We start from the raw sequence: 12418 nt of genomic DNA, 5'->3' as shown, positions 1-12418 counted from the left end.
TCGCAAGAAGCAAGGTCAAGTGAGTAGGGGGGGTGAGGAAGAACAGTGATCGAGTGTTTGGCCAAAAAACTCACGAGTTCTGAGGCACAAAATTCGCAGCAACGCGGTGCATCTTCAATTTGTCGGTCAAAATCTCGTAACAAGATCCAACTGATATCCCACACTCTTCAGCAAGCTCACTGACAGTCAGACGTCGATTTGCCCGCACCAGGGTGTTGATTTTGTCGACGTGTAGGTCGTCAGTTGACGTGGAAGGACGTCCAGGACGCTCATCATCTTCAATGGACTGTCGACCATCCTTAAAACGTTCATGCCACTTGAAACATGCCGTACGCTTCACAGCAACATCACCGTAAGCCGTGTTAAGCATAGCAAAAGTTTCAGTCGCAGATTTTCCAAATTTAACACAAAATTTCACAGCAAGTCGTTGCTCCTTCAGGTCTTTAATTATGAAATCCGCCAAACGAAAAATCGCACTTCACTTAAAACCGCGTAGCTAATACACAAATGAAGATATCTGCAATCGGGAAATGGCGCCGTAATCAGCTGATCTGTGCAAACCTAGCGACACTAAGCGGATTCCCATGGAACCAACTGGAGCCGCGCAATTCAAACAGTCCGCATAATTTTTGAACAGCCCTCGTATAGTGAAGAATTTACTGTGTTCATGACGAAACAACACCTAGCAGCGATACAATGAAAGTTTTGGCCGTTGTACAGATTAATGTTTTTAGCTATCTCACTTGAATTTGAATTTTATTTATATAGAATTAACAATTAATTCACAAAATAATTCAGCTAATTGTTTCTTTGGTCAAATTGTTACAGAAAATTTGAGATAAATAGAAATTTCTATGCACTTTAAACTTTTCTATTTTAAACATAGTGTATTTTTAAACAAATTGCTAATTGCTTAAAATAAACATGAGATATGAAGGGTTTTTCCATTTGAAATTAAGCACAAAAGGACAAATAGGGTTCTACCCACCACTGGTATCTGAACATAGTTTCTAGCTTTGAAAGTTCGCAGATATTCAATTGAACTACTGGTGTGGGTGTGTAAAAATATATTATATTTACCTTTTCCAATGGGACATAAAAGGAAATGTAAACCTTCTAAGATATTGATGAAAGAATATAATTAGAATATTATAGAATAGAAATTTTCATATATTTCTTACTATAATGAATATGTTTTGAAAGTCGTTTTTTAAATGCTAAAGGTATGTAATAGCATTGAAGAAAATCCGTTATTCAGTAAGATATTATTGTAGGTGAATAATCTTAGTGGTTTTTAAGAACCTTACTTAATATTTAATTTTAAAAAAATCTGTTTGGTATTCAACAAATATCCGTAAGCTTCAAAACTTACGTTACTGTTAAACCACTGGAGGTTTCTTTTTGGAAAAAACTGCATGTAGAAAATAGGAGCATAGAATGATTGAAAGTGTACGTTGTAAAAGGTAGAGAGCTGATATTTTATTTCATGAATTAAAGGGGAATTTATAAGAAGTCAGTTTGATTTCGAGGAATTTATAGATTTAAAATATAAGTTGTGACTTACCCTTTCTTCTGTCATTTAACAGTAAGAAAATATTTACTATTTCCAGGGATTTGAATTTCCTACTTCAGTGGCATGCTTAATGTAAGAGGTTGTTTAACTTTTGTAATCGGATTCTTAATTGCGCTTTGCAAGAATGAAATTGGTATATACAAAAGATTATTTCAAGAAGGTTTTATAGCAATAAACATCAAACATAGATACCATTAAAAGTAAACTTCCACATTGTTATTCCAGTACTATATCTCGTTATTAATATTTTGGTTATTAGATATGACAGCCTTATTATGTAACTTTTCGCAATGCAGAAATACAAGTTTTGAAATATTTCCGGACTTTAACGACAATTTCATAAATCTTTGAATTTAAATAAATAACATAAATTATTTTCCAATTTATTAGCATATGAATTTCTATTTTAGGTTATTAGCTTTATAACTGAAGTTAAAGTAGTTACCTAATGCAGAAAAATAAGTAATAACTAGACCGTGAATTCAAGAAAACAAATGTGTTCTTTCACTTGGTAGTGAACGTGACACAATTATTAAAATATAAACTTCATACACAAGTCTTTACTCGCTTTGATAAATAATTGTAACGTAAGTAACTTTATTAATTTTAATAAATGAAAACGTGATATGTTGTCTTCTATTAAAACTCATGAAGTCGTATGGAACTACTCTGGACTATTTAAACCTATCTATTACTAGATTATCAGTGATGTCGAGAATACCCACTTGTAGAGTAATATATGTGTAAAAACGGCTCGTTTGGGTTGAGAAATTATTTAACGCAGAGAAGCGAACAACGTTTCGACCTTCTTCGGTCATTGTCAGGTTCACCTAGATTACTCATGTTTTTTTGTTTGTTTGTTTAAAATTTCGTGCAAAGCTACACGAGAGTTACCTGCGCTATCTGTCCCTAACTGAGCAGTATAAAACTGGAGGAAAGGCAGCTAGTCATCACCACCCACAGCCAACATTTGAGCTACTCTTTTACCAACGAATAGTAGGATAGCACATCACTTTATAACGCCCCCACGGCTGAAAGAGATTCGAAACCGCGGATTACGAGTCGAGTGCTTTAACCACCTGGCCATGCCGGTCATCTGAATATGCATGTACAAGTACTGATAGTCGGAAATTATCCTACGTTTCTGCTAAAGTACCTCAGATCATAATAAATTGTTACAGAAGACAAGAATTTTTACTTTTTATATTTATATAACATTTTCTAATTTCTGTATAACTTTCAAAAATTCCTTTTCAATGTCTTTATGTTTGGATGTATGGTTTGAGAGTGACTACTAGATATTTTTGACGGTCTACATTAGTTAAATATTATTTTCATTTACCAGATTAGTTCTTGTTTAGTTTATTGTTATTATCATGTTGTTATCAATTGTTGTTATCATGACAGTTGTTTGCTATGATTTCAAGTATAGTGTATTTTACCTGTTCCATATCCAGCCCTGAGAGAAGAGTTCTACTGATTGAACAAAACTTCTTTATGGGTCGCTACTATATCCTTCACAATATGAACCTCATTTTCCATTACTTTCCTAACCAGCAGCACTACCGTTTTCTGCATATCCCCTACCACCGTACTATCCTCTTTCACCACCTCCGCATCTCCCGCCTCCATACCCATAACATGACTGTGTTAACAAGAGGTTATTTTGATTGTTAGAAATAGAATCAATATGTTCAACATCATCGTTGCTGACTAGAGCACATGTTGCAAAAATTATTGCAAGTTTCCTTAGACGAAAAACGGTATATATTAAAGCAGTAGATAAATAACATAGCACGTTATTAGAACTTTTAATTTGTCAAGGATTTAATGCATTTAGAGAAATATAACATGAACTGAATTTTTGTGATATTGACAAATTACTGATAAACATTAATTATTGAACGTTATTGTTTACAGTTATCACGGTAAAATTTGTTTCTATTTATTAGTTTCAAATTATCAACGGCTTTTCGTTGTTAGTCTATCTTATAAGCTTTGAACAAACATTCTGAAACAAACAAATACATTATTGAAACAAACCCATTATTTTTGTTATCAACTAAATGTTGAACCTCTATTTCTTTGAGCCATCTTATATGTTTGTTATTCTTTTCTCTTCAATAGCTCATTCTGCTTATATGGTAATCTAAGTTACACGTTTCATGTGCTATTAAGTTTCTGGTCATGACCATCACATATTTATATTCAAATGTCAATCTAATCGACTTGTCCGCACATGTCAGTCTGCAAGTATCTGTCATTCCATTTTCACTGACTGCCTTTATTTCAATACAAATAATGTATTGAATAATAACACTACGAATGTATACATTAGAAAAGTCTATTTTTTCAATAATAATTTATGTTTTGTTTAGCAAGTGCCATATATACCAGATTATGATAATACAATATTATAACGATTAGATTCTCCTAACCTACACACGCGGTTCCTAAGTTATTTTTGACGTATTCATAATTTTAGCATTTAGAAATTATGGTTTAAGGTGATAAATAAAAACAAAATTGGTGAAAAAATAATTCCAAGTGAGTTTAACAGTCTTGATACAGCTTTTTCAAGAAAAGTTTGTATCTTAGTTAAGACCGCAATAGAAAGAAAAATAGCGTCAAACATCAGACTATCGTACCCTATGTGTGGTGACCCAATTGTATGATAGATATTTCTTGAGCCTCGGTAAAAACCATATGAGATTCAAGAACAACAAAGGATAAAGGAGAACTAAGTTTTCCTCTTTAAACACAACACAGTGAAAATGATTTTTCTTTAAATCTTATGTTTTATACATTAAAGTAAATACGTATATAAAATTCTGATGAAGTATGAGGTGTTAGTGATAAGGAACGAAGTCAATAATTAAATATCCAAATTACGTTTCTCCTGAAGTAACTAAGTCAATAATTAATTGCTTCACATGACCAGATTGCCTGTTATTTATTACACTTTCTAAAATATTTATTATTTATACAGCTTTTTCTAATTTCTCTATAACTTATAAACACTCTTTCTCAAAAACTTTATGTGCGATTACGTGGTTATCTTCTTCACCATTACTAGATACCTTTTAACGTCTCAAATACTTAAACATTATTTTTGTTGTTGTTGCTATTGCCATTATTCGAGTTGTTTTTGATATTTTTAGTATAGTGTATCATATTTATTCTCGAGTTATTTAGGTATTTCTGTTTCACATCATTTAAGGTTCAGGAATCAGAAATCTGTTAACAAAGTGCAGATTATAAAGTTCATGTGTTTGGTTTACTTCGACCTAACGTATATACTGGTTTATTGCTATGTGCTACTAAAAAAACAGATAAAATAAAATAGTAACTTTTGCTAAATTTCTTCAATTTATGATTTTGTAAGAAATTATTACAATTACCAATTTGAAATTTAAAATATTCTCTAACTACATAACGTGTATTGTTAAGCTATAAAATAATAAAGTTTCACTGATAATTATGTTCAATTTCACCAAGAATACGATAAATTAATTCTTAGCAAGTTAATTCTCAAAAACTGAATAAAAAATGCTTTAGATTCAATGAATTGAGTTTCTAAGAGTTTAGATACACCAGGATACAAAATATATACACTAGAAGCAACTGGATTATAACAATTAATATCAACCTTCTCCAAAACCCTCAGAACCAATACTCCTTCTACATGACCTACTGTGGCCTACTCTCCCAACATCGTATTCACGTTTGCCATGCAATTCTTTTCCACGAAGACTATGAACTCCAGCACCACCGAGTACACTATATTTATCGTCTCCTGATGCATACTCGTCTCCAACCCGGATTTGTTGCCTTGCTACGGAGAGGTAATTTTGATTGTTAGAAGTGTAGTCAATTTCTTTAAGATCATCACTTCTGACTAGAGTAAATGTCGCAAAAATTATTGCAACACATTGCAGCTTTCCCTAGATAAGAAAACAGTTTATATTTAAGCAGTAGATAAATTACATAATAAGTTAATAGAAGTTTTAAATTGACAAGGCTTTACAGCATTTAGAGAAAAATAACATAGACAGAATTTTTCCAATATTGAGAAATTACAGATAAGGGAATTTTATATATCGAATATTCAAAATTATTGTTTATAATAATCTTCGCTTTGTGGTAACAATACGGATAATAGCAGTTTAAATACAGTTTTTTGTATGCTTACCATTTTTCGTGTTAAGAATTTAATTACCAAATGTTCACTTTAGTCTCGGGTCAGTCTCTTCCAACTGTAAATGATAGGAGTGCAAAGCGAGAGAGGGACAAAGCTTGTAGAACAACGAATTCACAGATGAAAAACACAAGATTATATTGTTGAAGTCTCCAGTTTCAACGGAAAACGTGGCACTCAGAACGCTGCGTTGATGTTCCACTTTTATCCAATCATAGTACAATGCAGGAGATATCTCTACCAATAAGATGAGAAAGAGCTGCAGTGGTTTTATGATATAAAAAAGAAAACTTAGGTGTAATGAAATAATTACAGTTCATAGCGAATATCATCAAACACGAATATACCAGGAACAATGGGCAAGATCTTACTAACAGTATTTTATTATGCAGTCAATAATGATAATACTTTGAGTCATATGACCATCAGGTTATCTCAGACAAAAATAATGATAAACAAAACTCCTCAAGTGAATACAGATATTGATTACATTTATCTATGCACTAACAAAATTTCTTAAAGAAGAAAATATGAGTCTTGTATAACAAAAAAGTCATATCATAGTAATCAAAAATTTTAAATAGAAGCAATGTAATAATAATACATTAATTTTTTGTCTTGCCATCGAAATACCTGGAATATTTTCCCTCGAAATTAAGACATTAACGCCATAAAATTCATAAGATTTCTGGGCCCGGCATGGCCAAGCGTGTTAAGGCGTGTGACTCGTAATCTCAGGTCGCGGGTTTGCATCCCGGTCGCGCCAAACATGCTCGCCCTCCCAGCCGTGGGGATGTTACCATGTGACGGTCAATCCCACTATTCATTGGTAAAAGAGTATCCCAAGAGTTTGCAGTGGGTGGTGATGACTAGCTGCTTTCCCTCTATTCTTACACTGCTAAATTAGGGACGGCTAGCACAGATAGCCCTCGAGTAGCTTTGTGCGAGATTCCAAAACAAACAAACATAAGATTTCTAACATTTAAAAGTTGTTTGCTGAAATGCGGTAACTAATATTTAGAGTTTTGTAACTCAATTAGAAATAACTTCCGCTTCTCGTCTTCTTTGCATCATTAAATTTTAAATGTGACAATTTTATCATGCAACCTTTCGCAACTTTTTAAATGGCGAATCGTCAGGGGAGATGAAGGTCATAGAAATATCAAAACGAAAGAATTGGTTTATTCCATAGAAATACACTAAATTTTCAGGTATGTGTTACATCCCTCTAGTCTAAGTTAGGGACAGCTAGTGCAGATAGCCTTCGTGTAGCTTTCAAGAACTTCCAAACAAACAAAACCAGAAGATATTTTAATCGTGAAAAGATTTTGAAGTAGCTATCTCGAAAGTTCAAGTGGTAAGTATAGTCACAAAGTTAAGTTTAAATATTTTGTTTAGAATTAAAGAAATATTCATGTTAGACAATTTAAAAGGGTGTATGACTTACTTCATGGCGAGAGGTCTCATTTTTCTGGGAGCTAGAGCAAAGACGTCACAATGCTACAGACCAATAAGAATTGGCATGAAAACATCCGGTGTTCGTTCTATGAAACAGTCCATGGATTATAAACCATGTAATAGGTTTGTTTATTCTTTCTGTTGAGTGTAGCATGCTTATTTCTTCGAGTTTGCATCCATCTGTTGGAACTTCCAAAATAACACTTGTAGCGTTGTGGGTAATTATCTCGATTAAAAACAAGGTCACGCTGTCCTTTGCATTGTTTTGTTTCAATTTTTGCGCAACACAACATGTAGGCTATTTGTGCTTGTCGTCCCTAATTCAGCAGTGCAACACTAGAGGGAAAGCATCTCGTCATCACCACCCTCAAGTCTAAATTTTCTACTGTTTTTAACAAATTAAAATTTTCTCATTCACAAAATATATTTGTTATTTATATACGTTTCTTTGATCGCATCTTTAATTATCTCAATCGTTGAGAAATCACATTTTAATTACATTGTTTTTTCTATCAGCAACAAGTCATTGATTAATAGCTACAGAGCTATTTTATCTTTCATAGTAATTTTATACTCCCGAATATTTACAGAAATACATATATTAGTAGATATAATTTAAATTGAACAAACTAAGAAATTCGAACTTGTTTAATAAAGGCAGTTATAAAGACTTTCATATATATATATATATATGTAAATATAACAGCAGGAGAAAAATTTTCATAATTGCTAAAAATAATCATCAGAATCATAAAAACCTTGATGTTAGAAAATATTGGAAGTTCTTAATAAAATCATTTAGCCAGTGAAAAGTTCCAGGACTTTCGGATATGGTGACGTTATAAGAGTGATGGTTATTTTTTTATTTAGTCAAATGTATTTTTCTTGTAGGGGACATATTTTACAGACTTCTTGTCTTGCTAATCAGCATTTCCATGTTAGGTGTGGCTATATTTAAGCCTCTGCCGTTCAAATGATGTATTTAATAAAGTGTTATTCTGGTAGATAATACCAACTTCCAATTCGCAAGTCTAAGTAAAGAATTTATATTAGGTTGTATTAGTTGTTTATACCTGGCCTACCAGCAACCGTAGCAGGGATTAGCTTTAAATTTTGTTGATAAAGTAGTCGATTGGTGTATGAATGTTTGTAGTTTAAAAAAGTGATAAAATAGCATTTGGATAACAAACATAAAACCTCCATGCAGATAAAGTACTCGTTTGTTGGATTTTATCTTCGGACAAACTTATTAGAGATCTATTACTCTAGCGGACCATAATATAGGCGTGAAATACTTGAGGCAATGGAACTAATAATCATCACCCATCGCGAACTCTTGGGCTACTTTTGATATAGTTACAGACCATTTTTAAATATGACATACAAATACTTATTTTTATACCTAGTCTACAGTAAAGAAAGGACTAATATAATACAAAACGAAGATACCAAAGAATTCTTCATTACTTGTATGTTAGATGTTTCAATCTTTCTGGTTTATCAGTACAAGTTGCAAAATAATGTGACAGATTCATCTCTAATTCAATATTTGTAGAAGATAGATAATGAAAGACTTAAAGTCACACATGACACAAAAAGCTCAACTATTTCATTGCTTGTACAGTTGTGAAGTATTAGTTTGGATTGGTTTTGCGGCTGGTTAACATTAAAGAAAATAATATGTTTTAATTTTTTTTATTTGTAATTAATTATTGTACAAAGTGTTTATATATATGAAGTTGGATTCCGTTTTTATCTATTTGATTAATGTTTATGATATGCTAAACCTAGCAGAGGTAATAAACCGTAAAGAGGCAAAATTACATATAACACCAGAGAGTTCGGCCGATTAAAGAATACTTTAGTTCTCTTTATAATTTATCCTTTTGAGATAAAAAAATACATAGAATTTAAACCTTTACTTGGATTAAAACTAAGCTAATTTTGAAATGTGAAGAGCAATTACCAAAATGTTTTTGGTAAACATTAAACGAAGTAATATATTTTAACTTTTTTGTTATTGGTAATTAATTATTAAATCAATTTTCACGAGGTTTATTTTTATGGCTCCAGGTGGAATAACGGTAACTTTATAAAAGCCCAAGACTCAATACCAATCAGTGGAATAGTGTAAAGAGCTTATTGTGTAACTTTGTATTAAATGTTTTTGTGTGATATGAATTTTCTTTATGTAAATATATCAGCAAAAAATCGTCCTTAAAGTCAGTCAAATTCAAGCTAACATTATCACACAAAAAAATCATTCAACTATTTATTCGCTTTGAGCATTCAGTTCAGAACTCAACAAAAGGAAGTCAAGTTTTTATTTGACTAAAACTGTACTTATTTCAAAATGTGAATAACAATTGCCAAAATGCGTCGGGTTAACTTTAAATAAAATAATATGTTTTAATTTTTTAATTTGTAATTAATTATTAAACCAAGTGTTTTATGTCCCCATGTCAGCGGATAGGTTATAAAGACCCAATATTCAATTAAAAGATAGCAGACAGAGTGAAAATAGCTCCTTGTGTAGAATTGTCAATGTTCGTGAAGTAATATCACATAGCAGCGATAGAAAGAAACCTCGGATCGTTGTAAAAGATTGTGTATTTAGTTATCTCATTTGAATTTATTAATATAGAATTAACAATGCATTCACAAAAAATAATGAAGCTAAAAATAGCTTAGGTCAAATTGTTAAAAAAAAACTTAAAATAAAGAGAAATTTATGCTCGACTTCTTGCAATGCAAACTCTTCTGCTGATGCCAAATTTCATAGACGGATGAAAAACATGACCGTACATGTCCTAGTGTATTTAAAAATTTGGAGAGGTTCCGAAATCGTTTTAATTCAGTACACTGAATTCTAGAAATATTTGTAATTAGCTCACTAACATTTCTTATATTGTTCTGGATGATGATACTAGTTGGTATGGTTTAAACACAAAAAAACTTGATCATTATACCACATCTTTAAAGCTGTCATACCGCGTTGTTCGCTTCACTTCATTTGGTGGCAGAAAATTGTTTGTATAACTTATTATTAACTTAGGTGTTTTTTCATAACACAAAGAAATGAGACTCGTTATTTTTACTTACTTTATTTAAGTTTTAATATCTTTGGTTTTATGGATTGTTGGAGTAACAGGCTACCTGTTTAGAAATATCACAAAATATAAATATGGTAATTACGAAATACTAAAAAATCTGGAAACCTTCTGACATCATCAAACAAGAAATATCCATAAGAAAAGGAACGATTAAGAACTAATAATGATCAGCTGGTTACAGCGATCTCTTTAATATGTCTTTGTAGCGAAATACATTATTATAGAAGTTAATGGCTAAGATTATTAATTATTATTTCAAACTGGTCTTTCCTACACTATAAGTTACACTGACCAATCCAATGATGAGTACTAACGTTTATATTATTCAGAATCTTATATTATTATTATCTGCTGTTCAAAATTTCCATTATCTGTAAAAATATTTCATCTGTAAAAATATTACATCATAAGAAGGAAGGTACTGTAAAGAGACTGAGTATCACTTTTGTTATGACAACCACTGTCTGCCCAGAACACTACAGTTTGAAGACAATAGAAATGGTGTTCAAGAAAAAAAAATGTTTCTGTGTTGGCTTTTCTTACACACGCAATAGTGAAAGCGCAAACTATACAACCGCGAGTATATTCACGTGTAGATTAGAACCTACACAAGTAACATTGAATAAGAGGTACGTTCTCACAACCAGTAAATTGCAGCTGTGTCGAAAATGAGAAACAGGTGGTATTCTTACTACTACGTCACCTAGTGAGGAGTTTTTCTTTTGTGGTTGCTCTTGTTTGTACAGAGAAGTACATGTTATTTCTGAGCAAAAAATACCAACTACCAAATTCCATTTCTCAAATCTTTTTTCAATAAGTATATTTATTTGTTATTTTTAAATGTCAAAACCGGACTACTAAGAACTGTTTACGGTAGTTAACTTTTAATGCTATTGCTAGAGTTCTCGACTGGTGTGTGACTTTTGGTGGTTTAAAAACTAAGACTACTGCATATCTCAAAAACGATCACAAATTTTGTTAATTTCTATATCTCTTTGAGGAAATGGTTTAAGAACTGAAACTTCCACATATATCCAAAACGAGAATTAATTCTATTAGTTTCTATATCTCTTTGAAAAATGGTTTAAAAACTCAGACTTCCACATATCTCCAAAACAAGCATAAAATTGATTCGTTTCTAGATCTCTTTGAGGAAATGTTCCTATTTACTTTATCCCATTAAAAAATTCACGAAATTATCAGCTGCTTGATTTACAAAGATTATCAACAATCATATTAAGTCTCAAAATATAACGATATCAAAAATTGACTACATCAGACATAAGACACGGATTTATTGATAATATTAATAAAATTAAAATACACATAGTTACATAATAAATATTTGGTCGAAGTTTCAATTTTGTTCTGTAACTCAACTTATTACTAAATGCCCACTAACTGTTTTGTTAGTTTTTGAATTTCGCTCAAAGCTACTCGAGGGCTATCTGCGCTAGCCGTCCCTAATTTAGCAGTGTAAGACTAGAGGGAAGGTGTTAGTCATCACCACCCAACGCCAACTCTTTGGTTACTCTTTTACTAACGAATAGTGGGATTGACCCTCACATTATAACGCCCGCACGGGTGTAAGTGCGGGCAAGTTTGGTGCGACCGGTATTCGAACCTGCGACCGTCGGATTACGAGTCGAAAGCCTTAACACGCTTGGCCATGCCGGGCCCCCACCAGCTGAGAATAAGGCCTGTTAGTCCTTGTCCTTTTCATTATAACATAAATTAATAGTTAAAAAATCAAATAAGCCAGATATTTTTTTATATTTAATTGTTAAAGAACACATTGTACTTCATTTTTAGGATGTATATAGTAAGTTCATCATTTCATTTATTGAAGAAAGAGAAACAAAGACCATTATTTCAACATTACCTAATTATGTAATTATTTAAAAAATAAACATCCTAATTTTAAACAAAAGAGAATTTTAATCAGTGTTACTATTTCTGATTTTTTCCTGTAATACGAAAATACATTTTAACATCAAAGTTATCTTAAATTAACTTTTACAGAGTTGTTTACACAACGTGGCAGTTTGTGCTAAAGATTTCCATATTCTAATTTGG

General features: G+C 31.8%; 1 protein-coding gene across 2 annotated transcripts; it reads right to left on the bottom strand.

The window, feature by feature from the left end:
• Positions 1 to 4509: 4509 nt before the first annotated feature.
• On the bottom strand, positions 4510 to 7364 carry LOC143256063 (uncharacterized). Of its 2 annotated transcripts, none has more exons than XM_076512738.1 (3): positions 7219 to 7364; positions 5766 to 6008; positions 4510 to 5517 (listed from the first exon to the last, which is right to left on the bottom strand). In XM_076512738.1, the coding sequence occupies exons 2-3, from the start codon at positions 5766 to 5768 to the stop codon at positions 5218 to 5220; spliced, it is 303 nt and encodes a 100-aa protein (XP_076368853.1). In that variant the 5' UTR covers positions 5769 to 6008; positions 7219 to 7364; the 3' UTR covers positions 4510 to 5217. The 2 variants fall into 2 exon arrangements, with proteins under 2 accessions (XP_076368853.1, XP_076368854.1); XM_076512739.1 differs by lacking the exon at positions 7219 to 7364 and adding an exon at positions 6405 to 6542.
• Between the last annotated feature and the right edge of the window lie 5054 nt (positions 7365 to 12418).

This window comes from Tachypleus tridentatus, chromosome 7 (assembly GCF_004210375.1).
Source record: "Tachypleus tridentatus isolate NWPU-2018 chromosome 7, ASM421037v1, whole genome shotgun sequence".
Taxonomy (NCBI): Eukaryota; Metazoa; Arthropoda; class Merostomata; order Xiphosura; family Limulidae; genus Tachypleus; species Tachypleus tridentatus.
Note: the sequence above shows the minus strand (reverse complement) of the source record. Positions and strands in the feature narration are given on the sequence as shown.